This window comes from Gallus gallus, chromosome 4, assembly GCF_016699485.2.
Source record: "Gallus gallus isolate bGalGal1 chromosome 4, bGalGal1.mat.broiler.GRCg7b, whole genome shotgun sequence".
Classification (NCBI taxonomy): Eukaryota; Metazoa; Chordata; class Aves; order Galliformes; family Phasianidae; genus Gallus; species Gallus gallus.
This window is the reverse complement of record NC_052535.1, coordinates 13,834,803-13,856,957: the sequence shown is the minus strand read 5'-3', so window position 1 is coordinate 13,856,957 and position 22,155 is coordinate 13,834,803. Positions and strand designations below refer to the sequence as shown.

Sequence of the window (22,155 nt, the reverse complement as noted above, 5' to 3'; positions counted from 1 at the left end):
TGCTAAAAGTTCCTTCCAAGACTGTATGTGCTGATAATGGAACTTCCCTGCCCAGTCCTAAACAAAGTTCTGAACAAAAACTGGCATACTACTCTGCATTTAAAGAAGGAAACATCATGCACCGCTTCCCCACCCCCCCCACACACACACACCATTCAGAAGCTCTCTTGTTTACCAGCACTACAACCCGGCGACTGGAAAGCTCCTCGGTGTTCTGCTGTGTGATACCTTTTACAGTAAGTGGCAGAGAAAATCGGAAAGGCTGAGAATCGCTCCCCTGAAACACACTACCAGCTCCTTCAGATCTCCAGGGAGGAAGAGTGACAACGTGCTCTGTAAGGAAAGCAGCAGCAGGAAACGCATTTTCGACGGAAGAAAACAAGTTTGTTTAAAAATAAAACCCAGACACGGAGCTACATGAACACGTATTTACTGCAAGTAGCTCTATGGAAAGCCAAGTCAGATAAATATAAACACTATACAGAGCTTCAAGCCAGTCTCCCAGAACCGCAGATGCGATGTGTTTTACAAAGAAAACAACATAACAATATTTACAATGGAAGACAAAGCCAGATCAATCAGCTCAACTTTAAAACAGATCTGTGAAGCAGGAATAGCAAATATAATGAACAGTTTCAACCATATATGTTTTAGTTTGTACAGACGATAACTGTCCAGTATCAAATTAAATTTACAGGACAAACATTGTTCCATCATTGGTATTTTGTACTATACAGCAGCATAAACGGGTAGCTGGAAGGTAGTATACATAGTGATATGTTTTACATATTCTGAAAATGTTCTTCCAGCACAATACTGAATAAATTAGTTGCTGTAAACTAAGAGATTCAAAAAGATTGCATATTTATTATGCCGTACCTGTTAGTATTTGTACCACTCTAGTTGAGGTTACCCATTTAATTATTTATTCAGCATTTATTAAATCAGTGCTGTATATTGTACAATGGCAGCCTCAGGGATCTAATATGAAATAGGTATGTACGTTTTTCTTCAAAACAACCTTTCCCTCTCACGTTAAAGGTTTAGAACTATCTTCATCCAAATTATGGTTTCCTAAAAAAGATGTAAAGCTTTATAAAAAGCTGTCTACGTATTGCATTATTAATTTACGAGACCAAACAAAAGCTATATGGCAAGACAGTATCATGGTCTAGAAAAGTGGTCATATTTTTCATTAGTGTATGTTTAGCAGCAACAAATATCCGTACCAACTTTAACTTCTCTTCCAGAATCGCAATCAGCTCTGTGCTTTTAAACCCTGTACAACAGTTCTTCTCGTCACCGGACGCTGCATCAACTGATGGGTACCACACGTCCCAAAAAGTTGTCACCAAACCTTGACATGTACATTTTAATCCTGCTCGAAAATAGATGTGGGTAAACACCACCGAGCAAAAGTGACGGTGTCCGACTGGTTCTACAAACTGTACCGGTACTGTAAAGGTTGTATGTTAGAGCGAGGCGGCCCGACTGCTCGGTTGTACAATATACAATGTAGAGGAGTACAGCTGTGTGGTGCAGTACAGCATGAGGATTTATGTACCACTTCTATACTCTTTTCCAATCATCAGTGCCTTTCATTATACATGGCATGTACCAACAACTAGTGTCATGCTCTTTACGTTTATAGCAGTGTTAAAAGCCTAAACTCATTTCAACCAAAAAAATACATATATATCAGTACAAGAGTGAAGCACTTAAGCCCTGATTTTTCTGCAATTTATTTTTTAAAAAATGTCAAATGATCATTCTTTGCACTTCTATAACTGGGATAAGGACAACTGAAGAGCCAATATTTTACTTCTTCCCATTATGCCACGAAGAACGAACAAAAACAGTCCCAAATTAAAGATGGGACTTTGGCTGAAAGTAAGATCAATTAGGGTGGTTTCTCTTTAAGAAGCTACAGCTGACAAATGTAACGCAGAAGTCACAAATGCTGGATACGACTCTGCACTCCTCCATTTGAATGCATGAACAAAAACCTCATTTTACACAATTCATGTTTATAAACAAGTATCATGAGGGTAAGAACAAAAACAACCTACAAGACAACCAGCCCATTTAATCCTACTTTGTACATACCAAAATTCTGAGCAAAAAAGTCAGCTTAAGCCATGACGGACATTTGATTTAAAGTACTCTAGCCTATGATCAAGAAGTCTCTCTCGTACCATGAAAGCAAAACAAAACAAAAGGCAGAAGAGGTCTCTCCTTTCCAGACCGGTTCAGCCCTGCAGGTTCTCCCCTCAACCTCTCCCTCCCTCCTTCCACCCACCTGAAGCTCCCAACTGCCCGAATACCGCTAACAACATGTTTTAAGTTTTAAGCTAATCACTTGTTAACGTACCAGAGAAGCAAAACCCACGGTAAGCAGACATCGGAAACCAGCTTTGACGTCTCAGAATATAAATAAAAACAAATTAATGGGAGAGGTAGGAGGAAGAGAAGGGCGTGTAAGGATCTCCCACTAGCACTCGTGCTGCCTCCCAGATAGACATGACAGGAAAGACCAATTTCCATCACCAAAGCACAGCTATGAAAAGTCTCAATTCAAATTAATTCAATTGTAGAGAGCTGATGTCTATGACAAAATTAATTGGAAGGATGCGTCCGTGTCCGTGCTGGTGGAAATGAAAGTAGCCGGCTGGAGCTGAGCTTGGCTTCCAAAAGCACCACACAGTTTCTGGAGTTTCCAGCAGAAGTCTTCTCTTCCAACAATGGTTTCCATGGCAATGCAGTCAGTCTGGAAAGGGAGGAAAAAAAATTGGTGACATTTTAAATGCAAGTTACATTGGAAATAAGTGTTTGCTAGTGAGGAGAGTGCATGGAGCTCATCCATGGCAGAAGGGAGAGCGCTGCGTGCAGGCAGCTCCCTGGCAGGGCTGTGCTGCCCTAGGTCTAACTACAAACACTCCCATTCACAACAGGTAGAGAACTGCAATATAAACACTCACTGCAAGTCACAACAACTGTGTGCCCTGGCCTCAACTTTTCAGGAAAAAGCATAATTTAGTTATAACAACTAACACCTCAGAGTACAGTTTTCTTTTTCGTCTGACTGAGAGGCAACCCATCATACAGAGGCGCACATCTGCAGCACCAAACCTACAGAACCATCTTTACTGCTGTCAGCTAAAAGCAGTGGCCTCAAAGCGACAGGAAAAAGCAAAATACAAAGTGCTCAGTAAGAGGAGAGGGGAAAACCTTCGAGTACAGCAGGAAGGCATGTCTGGGTGACAGGACAGAGGTGGGACGGGAGAGAGGATGGCCCCAGAGCACAACGCCAGCTCTGCAATTACACACGTGTGTGCCAAGGTAAGAGTGACTCCACAGGCTCCTGGGATGGGAACGCCCAAAGGAGGGAGGCAAATACCTGGTGGTGAGAGCACAACTGGAACGTACAGAGAGCCACGTCTCAGCTCACTGCAAACCCTTCCCGCTCCCAGCACAGCGGTATGAACACACATTTTCACTCTGGAGTGCCACTGTCAGCCAACCCACAGCATTACAGTCCTCACAGACCATCCCCTTCCATCACTTCTGTTATTTTTACCCTTTGCTTATCTAAGCACAGCACTTCCCTGAGCTGTACAACCTTCTGGACCGCTTACACCTCCAGCACTGCCCTTCCCATTGTGCATTTATGCTCACAAAGCACATGGGCTGCAGCTACCGACAACAGTCTCCACTCTTCCAGTGGCTGTGCCCGCACCATCCCTCCTGTGGCACGTGCAGAGATGGCAACTGCAGATGTCTGTCCTTCCCCTCTACAGCACGGCCCTCTGCCAGTCAAGGCACTGAGTGACTCTTCCCTCACATTGCCCACCTGCCCAGGCTGATGCCCACCTGCAGGACCAGCCCCTGCTGCCACACGGGGAGGGAGTAAGCAGCAAGTTTGCTACCAGAGCACAGATGGCGGCTAGGGTAAAGGAGAAAGTCTTCAGGAAACATCAAACACAGGAGCGGTCTCACTTCTCCTCTCCAAACCACGTTACACAAGCTCCCATTGCTCAGGGAGAGCCTTTTGCCATCAGGGAGAGCGGTTCTACAGGAGGCACCTCAGGCTGTGGGGGCAGAGGAGCTCTGGCCCCAATAGGGGCTGTGCTTTCTGTGGGGCCACAAGGACAGCAGTTGGGTGTCAGCATTTTGCTAGAGAAAATTCAGTACCAAATTATTTCTGCCCCAGGAATGTGCTGAAGAAAATGTGAGGGCTAGAGCACAAGCAAATGTTACGTATACTAATGCAAACCCGTATGTTTACTTACATATCCCATCACATGAAGAACGCACACGTTAAACACACCGACTCCACCCTAAGCTAAAGGAGCTCAGATTCCACAGCCCGACAAAGAGCACCGCCTCTTCAAAAGACAGCAGCGCAGGGGTTGCCCCAGGGGCTGCCTCTGCCGGCACGGCAAGGCACCGAGGGGCTGCGCTGCTGGGTCCTGCACCGGGGCTGGGCACCGCTCTCCAAAGACGCAGCAACTCGTTTTCTGTAATCCGAGGAAAACACAGCCAGAAAAAAAATACACCCTCAAAAATCCCTATTTCTATTATTTCACAGACATTCTAAGATCGCTCCGAAAGGCCATTCCCCATCACACACGAGGCACGACGTGTTAGAGCGGCTTTGTTTCCACAAGCTGTTATTTCTGAAACGCTTTTCCCCTTCAGATAAATATTCTGTTGTAGGACCAAAGGAGGAAAACACACACCACAGCCTGAAGCCAATCACACCTCAACGATGCGCACCAGTGAGCCATCGCAACAGCCTAGGCTTCCGCATTAAACCTGCATTCAGGGCAAATTAACATCCACCAACACCCCCCCACCCCTTCCCTGCTCCGCACCTATGAGCTTACATGAAAGGAACTTCAAAAACCGTCTCTGCTTTTGTCAGTGCATCTTCCTCCACACCTAACACGCACCTGGAAGCTGCCCGACGAGTTGTTCCGATCCCCGCCAGCACGCCCTCAGTGCTGGGAGCAGCGAGGGCCGGGCCGTCTGAGCAGGATAATCCCACGTGGCAGAACTCGGTATTTATAAATACCTCCAGCTTTGCAGGAACTTTTATAAACTGCCAAATCGCATTTCAGATGCTTGAAGGGGGGGAAGGAGGAAAAGCCTAAGAGCAGGAGAACCTGCTGCGCTCCTGACTGCGGATCTTTGAACACACTCTGCCCAACTGAGGAGCGGTGTAACTAATGCTGGCTAAGAGGTGAGCAAATCGCAGCCCCAGCTGACACATCAGTTTGTAGGGAACCAGAACAGCCCTCGGCTGAGCTGTCACAGCTCTGAGTGCTCCCGGGCAGGGCCGAACAGCACTCCCAGCTCTTTGCCAGGCAGTACGTGAGGTCTTCTTCCCCCTCTCCCATTATTATAAACAACAGTTTTCATGTTTCCCCTCAGTTTTTAAGCTAAAACGAAGTTGTGGGAACCGTAAACAAACAGAAGGAAGCCCCAGGTGACATCACCTACAGCTTACAGCAGCCTCGCAACACCCCCACTGCTGCTGGGAGCTGGAGCTGCTGGCTGTTAGCACTGCTCTGAGCTCCTCACTGCTGGAAACGAGCACTGCAGCTGGAGCAGCACAGCTGGCTGCTGCTCATCGCCTCTCTTCTGGCAAGACAAAAGCCTCAGCATTTATTTATGGCTATATATACAGCTGTACAGGAAGAGCCCCGCTCACCCACACCCCCTCAGGACACTGAAGCAACCCTGGCACCCCTCCCACGAAGCCAAGCCCATGAGCAGAGGGGTCCCTGCAGCACCGCGGCAGCCCCTGCAGCTGCAGCCCTGACAGCTACTTCTGAGCTGTGGAGCTGCACCGTGGGCAACAGTAGCAGCTTCCCATGGCACCCCCAAGTTGCCCCGCAGCTCTCGGAGCTACAGCTGCTACCAGCAGGAACCCAGCTGCCCACAGGACCCTGTGTATGGCTCCATTTCTATGAAGGCACCTCCAGCTGTGCACACACAGGAGCAGTGATCAGTCAGAGCTCTGAAACAGGGTCAGTGTTGAGGAGAAAAGGCCCATGTCTGTCATGCTGCTGATACTCAGAGCAGGGCTGTGGATTTTCACTTCCGTGGCTCCTCGTGAGAAGTTCCTTAGGAAAAGGGGTGGTTTCTATCCCAGGGCTATAGCAGTGCTCAGGCACTGAAATTTGCAGGGATTCACCTCCCCATGCCCGTGGCACTAATGCAGGATAAGGGGTGCCGGGGGAAAGCAGCACAGTTCCTGGAACGCAGATCTTCTTACCTTGGTGTCCACAATAAGATCCATCAGTCAACAGTTTTCTTCCATGATCATAGCATACATTTGAGACTTGCTGATCAACAGCATGAAACAGACGATTAGCGTTTCGTTGCTGATACCACATGAATGTATTTGACTCAACACTGATGGAACTGCAAAGGGAGCTGTCAGATAAACAACACACATCTTCCAAGAGGAAAGCAGACGAGGTATGGGCTGGCCTGGAAGGGAGGAACAACGCTCACAGAGCAGTCCCGGTCCCAAAGCAAATGGCACTGAGTGAAGCCCACTGGGCAGCTCTGAAGATGACTTGTGCTCTCAGAGCTGGTGTAAGCGCGTCCCTGTTCCTGGGCTTTCAGGGGCTTTTCCAAGATCTCCTCAACCCACCTCAAGGTAAGAAATAAGTAGATCTGATAATTGGTCACTGCAACAACACCAGCAGCAAAAGCCTCAACTCAAAACCCCCTATTTTTAAAGCAGCCTAGAAATATCCTATTTGAAGTAGTTCTCATAGCACCACACGCAGGACTCTCCTGCTTATTCCAACTTCAGCTCTGTTATTAAATTCAACTTCCTATGAGCATTCAGTATGGAAAATAAATGCAGAAAGCATCCAAAAAACTTTCACAGATCGCCTCTCAAAACACATAAGCAGAGCTTGGGAAATGAAATCAGTGTTCTCCACAGTACACAAGTCAACTTCAAGTCGCCCATTTAAGATGGGATCTGATTATGAAACTATACAGAGCCGTCACCTCCCCAGGGAATAAACGATCAGAAGAAAAAGATTGAGAAGACAGAAATGAAACTACAAGGGCGAATGCTTGAACTGGAATGGCAGCAAAGCCACTGCCCAGAAAAACATCACGTTCAAAATTAATGTGCCAAAAAAGAGCTCTGCATGTTTTCTATGAACAAGAAATACATAGCTTCGTAGAAATTAGAGGCAGAGGATTAAGACAGTCTTAATTCTTTAGACCGTGCACCCTGTGTGTTCTATTTGGAAGCTATCAGATGAGAATATATCCAATACACACTTCATTTCCTGCACCTGAATGACTAAGGTCACACAAGTCAGACCGCTTTAAAACACACCACGAGGTTTTAGGAGCAGAGCAGACACATCCTGTTTCCCTCCAAGAAATCCACCCTAAATAGTATGTTCTTACAGGAAGGGCTTTTACTGACATAATCCCGCAACTGATTCCTAAAAGGATAAAAGCTTTGCTTACAGGAGATATTAATTTAAGATAATTAAATGATTAAAATCTCCACATCAAAGACTAAGGCAATTTAAAGCCTTCTGAAGAATACCACCAAAGTTCTCCATTTCCTGATCCTCAGGTTAGGGGAAGTCAGTGTTCAGCGGACTGGCACAGATGAGAAGGCTGAGAACAGCCATGCACATCCCCACACAGTGGGCACATGGCACGCTGTTGTTCTGCACAGCACCGGGCACAGCAGCACCTCGAGGCACAACATACACGTCCAGAAGCACTGTGCTCATGCCATGGGACACTGCATCCCTGTGATGCGACACATTGCATCGCCTGGCAAGGGGAATGGATTTGATGCAATACATTCTTCACAAATCAGTGAGAATTCTGTTAACCCAGACCTCAGTTAACCACAGTTAACTATCCCGTGACATTTTCCCATTTCTTCAGGTTTTAACTTAATGGCATAACTCCAGACCTAGCTAGAGACAAGCGGTGTTATTTGTGCAAAGGATTTCTTCTCAACTCACTCGGGTGCCAACTCGACAAACTCGTATCAGACACACGGACACGCTGACTGGAGCATTGCATGCGCTCACTGGAGCGCTGCACACTCAGTGGCTGTACCTGGGTAACCCAATCATGGCCCTGACACACAGAAACATCCTTATTTGGGTGTATGCTCAGCTATACCCATACCCTTAAGCACATATCTCACATACTTCTTCCATTCAGCAACAGAGTAACGATGTTCGAATTAAGCTAATGAATATATTTTGTGCCTGTGATTTGACTGACCTTTCTATGTGCAAAAAAAACATAACTTGTTAAACAAAAGCTGTTACATGATCTATTTTTCATTGCATAAACCATTTAAACAAAGCAATTGGTAACAGCATATCCCACTGAATTAGGTTACTCTTCCTCTTCAAGATGTAACTTTGTCTTTTAAACCCCATAAATAAATGCTCTTTATCTACAACTGAAAGCACAGTTCCAGTACTCAGTGCTCGGCAACTTCATGAGCTAAAAAAACCTCTCCCATGCTTTGTGATCATTTTATTTATTTTGCAGAAATGCCTTATCTCCTGCAGCAGCGGCTTCTTTTCCTGCTTCAATGAACCGTACTGGAGCTTCTAGGAAGGCATTATGCACACTCCCTGGTTTCCCCTCCTTTGCCACTATTCCTAGAATTAGGAAGCTCACGTGCTGTACTGGCAGGGCTGGAACACTAAGTCAAACCAAACCAGTCAGATCGATAAGCTGGGGTTTTTTCCTCTTATTTTTGAAAACTAAACATCCCTTCCAGTATACCAAGAAAATACTATGAATGAACATCTGACCACTTAAGAACACAGAAGCTTAACATTTCAGATTTCCATGTTGCAGAAGAAAGAAAAAAAGTCCTGCTTTTGTTAAAAAAAAGAAAAAAAGCTGTAGCAGCACGCTCTGGCTGACCTCCCAGCTGGCAGAAAACAGCTAAATTTTAGCCAAACAGACCTTGTTTGTGTGCCTTATGGCAGTACGACCTGCTGCAGTTTGCTTCACTCTCGTGACAAAGGTTGAGAGCCCGTAAACATCAGCAGAGAGAAACATTTTCCACCTGTGCTCTTCCTGCAAGGCAGATGCTGAGAACCGTTGGGAAACAACGAGGAAAAGACCACGGCCACATGGAACGTGGGTACGGAGCAGCACAGGTCTGCTTCCTTCTTTCAGAAAGGACCTGGAGTAAACGGAAGGGTCAGAGCAAACGGAAGGGTCAGAGCAGTGCTGGGAGGTGTGAGGCAGCCTCCCTGCCAGGCACAGCCACAGAGCAGCCTGTATGGAGGCATGGGGAGGCAGGAGGAAATTTTAAGAACACAGATACAGCACGTGTCCCCACTGCACGCAGGAAGCCACCAAAGCGCGAAGGCCGAGTGCATGGCAGAAGAAGATGCAACATGTACAAAATCCTAAGTGGCATGGAGGAGAAAGATAGAGCTCATTATCTCCTGCAGTACAAAATGATGGGGCTGCCAAAAGAAGTCAGGTCCAAAATAGATGCAAAGAGGTCTGCTACAGCATGCGCTGGGTGACCAGAGCCTGCCACGGATACACAGCATTACACAGCATCAGAGAGACTGGAAAAGTACTTGGAGTAAAGACCCGTACCACGTTATGAAACAGACACACAGCATCAGGCTCAGGAAATCCCCCAAGCTGAAAAAGCATCGGAGGCTGAGAGCATGCCCGTGGGGAGGTGCTCTATCAGCTTACCCTGCTCTTCCTCAGCCAGGCTATGTCTGCTTGCAGGTCTGCTCTGAACAGACACAGCCATTCCCAACAACACAGAGAAAAACGATGCTGTCATTCGTGACTAATGGCACAGCTCCACACCTTTCATGTCTCTTTTCACGAAATTTCCTTTCTAAAAGGAAGTTTCACATCTTCTAATTCATCCTTTGCTCTTCCCAACCCCTTTAGTCATTGACACTTGAAAGCATTCAGCACTTTTCTTCTTTCACCTCTGTTGCCGTAAGTGATTGTCAAAGGCAGAAACTTGCTGCGCCGCCACATACCAGGCGACCACACCGCCCTCAGCCCTGCCTTCAGCCCACGTGTGCCTGCACAGAGCGCTCTGCATCAGCCCCTGCCTGCTACCACACCAAGCAGTGGCATGCATTGATTTTTTCCATTTTCTAATTACCATGTCATTGAGTCTGCATGAGAATACCCACACAGCCCTCATTTTTATAGGAGAGAAAGAAGAGGATCAGACTGCATGCATCTCAATCCCAGCACACAGAGGCCACGGAGGGAGCCTTCAGCTCCCAGAGGCAGCTCCAGAGCTCACAGAGGTCAGAGCTACACTATGCCTCTACACAGACAAGTTTTTATCAAGCGTGTACTCAGACCTCCTTAAGCTGGACTCCCAGGGCACTGATGCCAGTTATAGATCTGAAGATGAACGCACCCCTGGGCACCTAACATTAGAAGGCTGCCTGAATCTGGAGATGCTGCCTAAAGATCTGCCACAACAGAAACAAAAAAACAAACAGTAATGCCAGAGCAGCTTCATCACCCGACCTGCTTTTGGATCAGAGTCTCAGGAAGATCGAGATGCAGCTCCACGTCACATCAACTGAATGCTATGAACTGCACAGTGACCCCACACAGGGTGATCCTGTGCTCCATCACACATCCCCACATCCCTGCTGCACCAAATCCATCAGTCACGTGGCTGCAGGAAACCTAACTTACAAAAACAAAACAACAACAAAAACATCACATTCCACATCTAAGAGGGAGAAGTAAACACCGGGACACGCTCCTAACTCAGAGATACATGTTGGCCCACATTCCTCTCACCAGAATTAATAACCTGGCCCACGTTCTGACATTTACCTCATCCTCTTCAAGTCATATAAACCATTACAACCACTGTATTTATAGCTCTGCCTCCCATTACTGCCTGCCTTGTGCGTGCCCTTCCAAGTGCCTCCACCAGCTTCCTCTCTCACAACCTTTCTCAGACAGCCTTTTATCTCTTTGAGGCGCTTATCTTCACTACCAATGGCAGCCACCTTGATCATTATCTCGCTCTCCACCCCAGCACATTAAGTTTCATCCATCTCTCCAGCTTCATCTTCTGAATGGTGGGCTCCTCAAGATGGGGACTAACACCCTCGTGCTGGTGGCACTGAATACGAGATCTCACTCCTGCCTACCTGCTCAGCTTCTGCAACTGTATGAGTAGAGGGCAACAGAGTCACTGTCATAGTATTGTCTGAACGACCTCAAGATCAAGCCTGTTCAGTTTTTAAGTTCATTCCTAACTACTACCCTGTTCACCACAATCTGCAACTTAAAAACATGTTTCTAAAAGCAAACAACACAAAACAGCACCACCACCCAAAAAAACACCGCAGAGTTAAATATAGATGGCAAATACCTCCAAACATCTCTCACACAAAAGCAAATATTCCAGAAGTGCAAACTCAACAGTGAACGCTATTATTGAAAACTAAGCAGCTCATAATTATCTCTAATGAACAGACTTAGAACACGTGATATTCCATACACTATTTTTGCTTTTCTTTGACCCCCTTAGCCCATATTGTTTCAGACATCTATTTACAAACAAGCTGGAGATGAGCTGGAACACTTATGAGTGCTCTCAGCTCATTCACCCCAGCAAGCTCCAGCTGCTTACACCAGGAAACGCAAGGTGCCTGGACTCAAGGTGTCTTTCTGCGTTTTTTAATGGCTTATCAAGGCCGTATTAATTCAGTTGGCAATCAGCTGCCATAAGAACTGCAATATTTGTCAACACCTTAAATGGGAGTTTCACATGAATGAGTTATCAAATGGGTCACATCAGTAGCTCTTTCTGGTCTTGTATACCACAGGCTCTCATTTATTTAACAAAGCATCACTTGCATTAAGAACTCTGCAAACTCCAGGTGTCTCGAGATATCCATGTGAAAAGAAACATCAGTTCCCAAAAACATTTCAGGCTCCACCTACCCAGGTGTCAAGAAAGTCCTACTGCAAATTCACCTGTTCAGTAAGAGCTGTGAACAATAAAGCAAGCTAGCCTGGCACAGGCATGGAAAAGAATATCCTCCTTTTACAGGAGGTAGCGTGATTATTTGTTAATGTCCCTATAAATTTAGAAGCAAATTTTACCAGAATTCTTGCACTCCTTTTGGTATTAGTTCCCATGACTGTCAGAAATAGAAAACCAGCATGTTGATATCTTCTGTCATTCTGCAAAATCTCATTCTCTTAAAAGTGAAAGCTTTCTCCAACTGATTAGCACATTTATGAGCCCTTCATGTCCTAGCAAGAAAAGAAATACTCTTCTTATATATACTGTATAAATGCAATAACTCAGTGTGATATTTGTAAGTTTGTGACACACACATGCATATGATGCAGTAAAAACAAGCACCACTCATCTTTCACCATTAATTAAAAATTTCTGAATTTTCTTCAGTCACATTAGATTGTATCATCACGTTGGAATTACATCTAAATCTTAACCATATTAATTTCAGTATAAACTATCTCTTTCAAAAGCCCTTTCTTCCCAGAAGATTAAAGAAGATTAGCCCTCACACTTAACTCACAAATCACTGGCAGATAGCACACACCTATACACGCACACACTAGCAATTAGGACTGTTAGCATTCGAGTATATAGCAAAATGTCTAGAAAAACAGTGTTTTTAATTAATCAACCTTTGTCCCTCAAGATGCAGTTTGTCAGGGCAGAAAATCCTTCCAAGCAGTCTATTACACTGCTGCTGTAGGGTAGTGCCCCACCCAAAGAAAATCTCCAGAAATCCAAACACTTATATGTTCAAGATCATTTAGATAAGATATTCTTGTGATGTCGAGCAACACCTCAGAGATGCCTTTGATAAGTCAGGCTCATTTACTTTTCTCTTCCCCCTGCCCTCGAGAATGTCACACATCCCAAGTGATGAAGGCTCCCAACTAACCTGTAACCTCCTCTAAGCACAGCGACCTTTGCAGAGACACAGGGCTTGATTAAAACTAGAACATGCTTTTTCCTTTTCCCCTACTAATTCCTTTAAACTGTAAGGTTCTGCTTTAATAGACAACAGCACAACTTAATTGCTGGATTGCTGTCGATATGCCAAAGCTAAATGTGAAAGACAGCCAAACAGCGACTTACAGGGTGGGCCACGGGGTTCATCTCCAGCCAGGTCCTCAGACCACTGATGGATGAGTCATACAAGCACTACATTTTTAGGATAAAACAGCAATAATAAATGCCCCCAGAAAACAGGAGGCTTTCCTCTCTCACCTGCCTTTCAGTTTTAACGTTCCACATTCCTTTGGATTGAAGAATGGCACATTTGATCACAACAGTAGTTAAACAAAATCACTGCAGAGTTTGTTTCCTGCTTTGGATCAGGAAAAAACCATCCTTGTTACTCAGTCAGAACACTGGGTACTATTCAGCGTGTGCTGGGAGCACCACAGACCCACCAGCAGAGCACACAGGCACACACCAATCACAACACAGCAATACAACCTCTTCTTGTACCATCCAAAACCTCAAGGCATAAACCCTCCCTTCCCAGCCATCTATACGAAGAAAACTTGTTAAAGATTCTTTCATAAAGAAGGGCATATACAGAGCCAGCAAAGCTCCCAGCTGAACATCCTACTAACATGCCACCGGGCCCCACAGCCAGCCCCAGGGACAGCGACCCACAGCCCCACCTGCCCACCCCTCTGGCAGCACGGGAGGGAAGGGCTGGGGCAATAAAATGTACTTCAAATTTCATCAGAAGACTGAAGAAAAAAAAAAAAAAGCCAGTTTGCACCAGTATCAGATTCCTCCCAGAACTCCTGCGTCCCATAGCAGTGCTTTAACCCACAGGGCAATCACAGAAAGTCCGACTTCCAAAAAGACACACCAACATCAGCTGCGACTACGGCCTCAGTCTGCAAAGCTGATTTCCAGGAGCGTTCCAACACTCACTGCGCACATTCGCTCTCAGCAGCGGGGGAACATTTGCATCGCAGATTTTCTCACCAAGCACAAGTGAAACCCAGCTGATTCCTGGTCAAATATGTCATAATTAACTCACTCCCACACTGCAAGGCAAAAATCTGTTCAGCCTTCAGTAGCTTGTATGCTACTTGAAAAAGTTACCCTGCATTTTTACAGCTAGTCACTCAAGACAAAGTAGCATCTGTTACAGCAAGACTTCAAGTTTTGGTTTTTTCCTTCAAAGAATTATTATCCCCACATTACTTGCAGGACTTGGGCCGCGTGGCAGTGTTGAGATTCATTTCAGTAGGGTTCTTCAAGTTATTTTTAAGCAGTCCCCTGCCCCAAATGTTCTGCTGATACAAACAAGCCTCAGTTTGAAGCAAACTTCTACAAACCACGGCTCTGAAATCCAAAGGGGCAGTTATTTGTCTGGTATCCTGTAAACTGTAATTTACTATATTTGCAATAGCTAAAACTTCCAGCTTCTGAACTTCTCAAAGTGCACATTGTTCATCATATTCAAGACTTTGCATTTGAAATACACAAGTAGCATAAAGGATCTGGACAATTTAGAATCAAAGTTTTCCTTTACAGCTGTACTTATTTTCCCTCCTCCCAGCTCCCCAGAGCACACACAACAACCTCACACAGGAGGAGATTAAAAAGGTGAGGAACATTTAAATTATAATCCTGCACTTTAAAGAACTTCTGAAATAACGCCTTAACGTACCATTAGGATATCAGGTAGAGGTAAGATTAAAGAGTAGGTGTAAAATAGGTGGGTTGGTATTAAACTGAGTGCTGCATTTACTCTGAACAGCCTGTTTTGTTTTTTGGAATCCAGGGTATCTTCGTAGGTTTAGTATTTCTAATTACGTCTGAAGAAACTTTTATTATACATGACCCATTATGCAGTTTATTACCACCCCGTTCTCATTATCATCCCCAGTTTCTACAAGGTCCAACAACAAGGTATACATTAGCTAAGCCCTGTTTGAAGTAGCTTTTGTGTTCCGTACTCCTAGCACAAAATTTCATGACTCAGATTCACGTAATCAAAACTGCAAACCGCTTGCTTCAATATTGTGTAACAATCTCATGATGAAACTGTTTTGCTAATGACCTCCTTAAACTTCAAGCACTCAAAATCAGAACCTTATTTTCTTTTTATCATAGTATTCAACATAAACCTGACCTCAATTTTGCCTAAATCCAAAATAGAAGTTAAACTGTGAGCTAGCTCTGTTTATCAGTTCACATTAGTGCCCTCCCATCCTCCACCCATTTCATGAATGGAGAAGGGGGGAAAAAAAAGTTTGATTCACATCAGTGAACCTGAACCAGAAGTAGTTTGGGAATTACAATGAGGGGGCAATGATGCATTGGAAATCTCTCTCTCCATTTCCCTCTCAGTGGTTCGGAGAATGCAGTTGAGTCACTGTACACAATATCTAACTTAAGCAAACAAAAAAAGCAAACAGGAGTCAGGAAGTGTTTTCCTTCCAGCACAACTGCAGTTCAGGGAGATTAAAGATGTCCATATGATAGAGGTTGATAAATATGGGGAGCTCCTTCCTAGGAAGTAAAGGGTAAAAGCGCCTAGTAAATATTTTCCTTAAGAATGTATTTCTTTCACCTCAGACCGTTTTTCAGGCAAAGACTAAAAAGGTGGGATGCAGAAATGAAGACAGCACTCACTTCTGCAAAGTCTCCGAAAGTATTAAAGCTATCAATTACACACAGGTACACTGCACCTCCTCTTCAGGATATAAGAGGTTTAAGAATGGGGATTTATTTTCACTGTTCAAAATGGAACTTGAACTTTTTTTTCTGGATTAAACATTCTTTTTAAATATTGAAATAAAAGCTTCATCACATCAGAAACTGGTAAGCTGGTCAGGGAATACAGACTTCTAAAATCAGGCTTGCTATAGCTCAAACACATGATTTAATACGTGACTGAAAAACATTATCTTTAAAATCAACAATCTTAAGCCATTACAAAGAAACAGACATACACCACCAACTCATAACGCTGTGTTTTAGCCCGGGCTGCTCTGCAATCCACTCCCCACTCCATGAGCCACCTGGAAGCAAATGTGCCCACACCTCCACCTGCCCTCCTCCTGCACATCGTAAATATTTTATGTTCCCTTTGTGGAAAACTTTTAGGCCTTGTTTTGAAGTAGAGTTTTAAAAATTTGTTTTCTTTCTAGGTCTAGTGGGACAACACCAACCTAAGCTCTTACTATTCTCACGCTTAATTTCCTGCCAGCATCCATGTTTTTTTTTTTATACGCAGCTTCTTTTACTTCATTTTAAAGCATGTTTCATTTCCAGAAAGCAGACTGGCAGCAAAACACACCAGCAGCAAGGCTCCCTCCCCCTGCAACTTGTAATAGACAAGGAAAAAACCCAAGCACAGGCCTGGGGATATTTTGCTGAAGCTGCAGTAAACAAAACATTTAAAGTAAGTACGTTTTCTAACCAGTCTCTTGAAAAGTGCTCTTAAATGCAGTACTTATAGCCCAGACAAAATGAAATCACCTTTGTTATTTTTTTTTTCCCCTCTCACTCTCAAGAAATTATACACGTTTTAGTTATGTGAGGGAAATAAGATCAAGCAGGAATTCTGCTGTCTTTGGGGGTGCTTCCAAAAAAACAAACACACTATGGCAGTCAGCTTCTATTTGACTTAGCAGAAAAATCTTTGAAGTGCTGAAAGCCTAACTTTGGAGGAAAGCACTTCTTGGACTGGCAACTTTCAACGTCTTCTAAATTTGATTCCAACCAACAAAACAAAGCAGGGAAAAAAAACCACTGAGGCAAACCACACATTTCTGAGCAGCCCCAAGCACTGCTGCCAGACTGTGAATGGCATGCTAGCTGAGTCAGGCTTACACCTTCCCCTATTAAGGGCTACACAATTTTAAGCTGCTACAATGCCTTCTGTCTTCAGACAGTTTTAAAGCAAAACTAGGGGAAAAAAGAGTATCATTTTATTTAAGACTGTAATGAAAAAAATAAAAAGCGGAAGCAGCCTGCCCCTTTACTGCTGTCTCTTATTGACAGACAAGTAGACAAACATCAATGTCCAACAGCGATTAAATATTTCCTCTTCGCAGTCATCAATTATTGACGACACACACATTTGCGAAGAGAAGAAAACAACGCTTACAACACACACTGTTTTCTGCCTGGCCAGGTGTATTACTGTAAGGAGTTGCGTGGGCCACTAGTATCAAAAGAGAGATTACACTTCCAAATACAATCTTACACTACTGTTTGGCTACAAGACATGCATAATAACACCAGCAGCCAGTTATTATTTGCTCCCACCATGACAGCAAAAAGCTGACTACGAATAGGAGCCTCCCTCCATTTGCCCATATTCTCCCTCCCCAAAATTTCTACAGACATCTCAAACTGCTTTACCTTAAGTTCAGCAAGACTTTGCTGACTGCTTGAGAGCTAGCAGCCTGCTCTCCAAAGCTTCAGACCTAGAGTTCATCCCCTCAGTCAGTTCTACCTCTACCACAGGTGCTCCTCGCTGCCTTCTAACAGGCAGATCTCTGCACAGCAGAGGCCCTCAGATATTGCTCAGTTGGCAGTGAGTGCAAGGGCAGGAGCTGTGGGAGCCCCTCACAACCCCACCAGGAATCGCTTCTGCAGAGGGCACTGCGATACTCGGGAGAGCAGAGCTCAAAAGTAGCACACCAAACCTTCAGGAGAAAAAGAGAAGTGAGCTTGTTTACCTAAGATTCAAATAAATAAATGCATGCACATTTGCACACACAAAGCTCTGAAACACATTTCACCCACGTTTACTGCAATAAACAAATCCAAGCCCCACCTTCTGACCTCTAAACCTAATTTAGCAGCTTTCAGCTCTCCTTATCCACAACACAAAATACTTAATTTCAATTTCAGTTGGAAGAACCACCTAGGTATAAGAAAGGAAAACAAATTGGAGAAGAGTTATCATAATCTCAGAACAAGAATTCACAACATAGAATGATAGATGTTCATACTAGCAAAATTATTTTATAAAAAATATCTGAGCAGATGGCAGTTTGATAACACTTCTAATTGCCTAGGAGAGTTACATAAACCCATACCCTGTAGGCCAAGGACCATGTCCTCTGGTGTGTTTGTTCAGTGGTTAGGTGTCTGCGCTACTATAGGACAAGCTGTATTGGAATACAGACTCTATAGCAACATTTACCCCATTCTTAAGACCACATTTTAGTATTAGGTTACAATTTAATTCCTATGGTTAAGCATGCATGAAAGGAAATTGCTTGTAAAGTTACAAACCTTTTCGTGCAGCGTTACACTTCAGACCATCAGACCTGGTGAAGTCTATGCTTACGTACGCTCCACTGTCCAAACTTGAAGTACCATTTTGGAGATGGCAAGTTGGCGTCCCAGTACTTGCCTCACAGCTTATTGGATCATCGCATAAATTCAGAGCTATGTAGTTTAAGCCATTTTGAAATCCAGTTGAGGTATCCCTGGACATTTTGCTTTCCTGACCATCAGAAATGCTTTCATCTGGTTTTAACCAAACGTTATCAAATGAGGCAGAGCTGTGTCTTTTGCTACTATCAGTAAAGAAAGAGGAGGATGTCGTCACAGTCCCAGCAGAAGAGAAGGTTTCAGAACTGTGTCTCCTCCTGCCTTGAGGATCAGCTCGGATAACTTTCGGTCCCATTGGAGGCTCAGCACTAGGAACAGAAAAACTACTGCTACCAGCATATCGATCAACAATGCACAGTCTGTTAACTATGGAAGAAGGACTATCCATCTTTACACCATCATCGGATTCGGCAGCAAAGGGTCGAGGTGGCGTTGCTGCCATGTTGAATGTCATCTCTGTGTAATCATCAGTCCTGTTATTCGCAGCGCTAACACATGCAGTACCAAAGGAGAGCCTAGCATAGTCAGGATTTTGTTGGTTTCTAGGAATACTGGAACTTGCATAAATTGAAATATCTGTTAAAGAGTTAGATAGTTCTTTCGCTACTTTTGGTGACTGTACATCCAAGTCTACGCTCATATAATCTGAGAGTGGGGACTGCCTGTGGTCACTACTTGAGCCCAGAGATGATGGCGATCCTTCTGCAGATAAGGAATACGGTGTATTACTTGCCTTCTCATTAAAATCAATATTGATGTATTCACCAGGACTTGCCGGCTCAGGTGGAACTGTGCGATCATACATTCTTGGGATAGTATTACTCCCTCTTGTACCGAGGGGGAGTCTTGTTGGCCGTGTAGCCCTGTTCTGCACCAGTCCTTCATCTGAACCTTTTGCCACCGGTGACTTAGAGATGCCGTTAGACAAAACTTCGCTGTTGGTGCTTTTTACATTTTCTGGTCCACCATACAGGAGTTTTCCAGGTGAAGACATTGGAACATATTCACTGTGGTCACCATTTTGTCCTGTTAATGCCTTAAAGCTTCGAGGCAAAGAAAAATATGAACTGAAACCTTTGGAAGCAGAACTAGTATGTATATAATTTGAATCACCGGGATGCTTTGGAGCTGAATTACCAGGTGACATATCCATGTATTCATTGTTGACAATCTTCTCGTTACTACCTTTAGAAATAAATCCAGTTAAAGGACTCCGTACAGGTGAAGAGCTTGCCTTTGGAAACATCATCATATATCCTCTTGAGTCGACCTGAGATGGTGACCATGAATTGTTAATCTGCTTCGGAACAGACATACTTTTAGGAGTCATTGGCAAATAATCGCTGTTACTTGACAGAGAGGACGCAACGCCTGGCATCATTGGCATGTATCCATCATCCCTGGCTTTACTCCTGCTTTGGTTGCATATAGAATCAAGATTACTGTCACTGTACTCCAATTCATGGTTACCTTTCAATTTTGATGTTTCAGAGTAAAGTAATCGTCCATGATTTCCTACGGAATCTTCATCTAACAAAGCTGTAGTTTGTGTTGTTTTCTGCTGCACTGCTACCGAAGTTGGTTTAGTTAGAGAGTAAGTTCTTTTTCTGAAACACTTTTCAGCCTCCATATAATCATCTCTTGAGTTATCGTCTGCTTGCTGCTTACTCATGGACATGTACTCACTCAGACAATTCTCCTCTCTGATAGGCGGTGTGTTTCCCAAGGAATCCGGTGTATTACTCCGGACCCTAAAGTACCTGAAATCTCCAGGGCTGGAGCCATACTCATCAGAAGAGATAAATCCCCCATCACTTGGAGAGCCACAAACAGACGAGCTAGAAGGCCTGGTCAACATGTCTGAAGCAGAGCCATGGCCACTGCTGGAAGAAACGCTGATAGGACTCGTAGTGGAGGGAAAATGAGACACAGGCAGCGAAGCAGACCTAGTGTGATATGATGAGCTGAATGCAGCTCTAACGTACCTTCCACTCCCTTCTTGCCGGCCCAAATTCATCCTTGCAGTGTTGAGGTGGATCAGGCTCCCTGTCACTGACCTGAAAGGTCTAGTCATGGTTCCTTCTCCCTCACTGGATGTCCTGAAGCGGTAGGAGTTGCTGCTCTTGGTGGTAGGAGGCGTCCCTCCAACTACACTCTCAGTTCTCGATCTTCTCTGTAAGCCCGTCTGGCTGGGGGGCAGGTTGCCCAGGTGCCTCCTAGTGGTGATGAAGGAGATGGGATTGGTACCACCACCACCACCAGAAGACTGGCTTTTGCTTCGGGGCCTAAACTCTGCAAAGGCTTTGAGCGCTTTCATGGTCTCCAAAAAAGTCTCGTGCATATTCTGGGCCACCACAGAATCATCCACTTGCATCCAGAGCTCTCCAGGCCCGATGGAGGCTGATCTGCCCACTTCGATGAAGAAGAAGTTCTCTGAGTGCCCACAGCGGCGAATATTCATCAGCTGTAGGTGGACAGAGGGCACCTCCGAGTTAAGCTTAACGAGGTGGATAGCCTTGCTGGAGAGGCACAGCCGATACACTCCAGTGAGGTTTTTCGTCTGGCCCAGCCCTTTGGGCTTCACGTTAACCTGCCACACCTCCTTGAAGACAGTGCCAGGCCTCAGGGAGGTCCCGTAGTGCTCATCATCCTCATCCACCTGCTGCTCCGCCTGGTCCTCCTGCTCCAGGCAGCCCCTCTTGGTCTGGCTCATCAGCTCGCTGATGGCTTCGTACCAGGCCTCCTGCTCGGCCTCATTCTCCGCCAGCATAGCAAAGTACTCGTCCTTGGTGTACAAGGCAATGATGTGCTTGTGCTTGGCATCGGCGCGCCGGCTGACGGTGAAGCACTGGTAGAGCGGGATGACCCGCTTGGGCGGTGGGCAGCAGACAGGGGCCGCCCCGCCGCCCCCCGCCCGCAGGCTGCTCTTGAACTTCTTCTCGCTGTCGTAGTACTCCAGCCGGGCAGGGGCCAGCGGGCTATCGGCCCGCAGCACGAAGTACCGCTTGTGCCCGTGCTTCTGCTTCCTCAGGTAGCCGCACTTCCTCACGTCGTCGCCGCCGGAGGACGAGGCCGGGGGTGCGGCGCGGCCCGCAGGGGGGGGCTGCCCGCCGCGGCCCAGGGCGGCGCGGCCCGCGGGGCCCTCCGCGGGCGGACAGAGCGAAGCGCTGGGAGAGCGCCGCAGCAGCAGCAGCAGGTGGTGGGGCTGCGGGGACGGGCAGCGCCCACCGTCCCCCGCCGCCGGCTCCCCCTCGCCCGCCGCACCGGGTTCCCGCTGCTGAGGCACGGCTCCGCCTCCTGCGTGCCGGGCGCCCGGCTCCTCCTCGCCGCCCCTGACCGCCGCGCCGGCGCCGCCGCCGCCGCCGCCCGGGCCGTTCATGCCGCTCGCCATCTTAGGGGCCAGGCAGGGTCTGGAGAAGGGGAGAAACGGGGCGGGCTGCGGGAACCCGCCCTCACCGGGGAAGCGCCCGCCGCGGGCCGCGCATGAGGAGCCGGGCGGCGCCAAAGACCCGGCGCTGCCTGCCTGCGTGCCCGCCGCCCGCCTACCCGCACCCTCCCGCCGGCGCCCGGCTACTCGCACTCACACGGGCGGCCTCGGCGGCACCACGGCAAAAACATCACGTGACCGCGGAGGGCGGGGGCGCGCGCCGGGAGAGGGGGAGGCGGGGCCCCGGCCGGCGGCGGGCGGAGCTCCCGAGCGGGGAGCCGGCTGCGCCGCGCGGCGGAGT

At 46.2% G+C, this 22,155-nt stretch overlaps 2 protein-coding genes across 2 annotated transcripts in view; one reads left to right on the top strand and one right to left on the bottom strand.

The window, feature by feature from the left end:
• Positions 1 to 414: 414 nt before the first annotated feature.
• IRS4 (insulin receptor substrate 4) lies at positions 415 to 22,056 on the bottom strand. The gene is made up of 2 exons (XM_003641084.6): positions 18,326 to 22,056; positions 415 to 2,767 (listed from the first exon to the last, which is right to left on the bottom strand). Exons 1-2 carry the CDS (start codon positions 21,816 to 21,818, stop codon positions 2,763 to 2,765), a joined length of 3,498 nt encoding a protein of 1,165 aa, XP_003641132.4. The 5' UTR covers positions 21,819 to 22,056; the 3' UTR covers positions 415 to 2,762.
• LOC124417941 (translation initiation factor IF-2-like) overlaps positions 21,911 to 22,155 on the top strand; it is a 62,477-nt gene continuing 62,232 nt past the window's right edge. The window contains exon 1 of the mRNA XM_046940877.1: positions 21,911 to 22,048. Within this exon, the coding sequence (XP_046796833.1) occupies positions 21,911 to 22,048 (138 nt within the window). The remainder of the gene's footprint in view (positions 22,049 to 22,155) is intronic.

Coding starts and splice junctions, on each gene's coding strand:
- IRS4 (XM_003641084.6), bottom strand. CDS start 21,818: ATGGCGAGCGGCATGAACGGCCCGGGCGGCGGCGGCGGCGGCGCCGGC.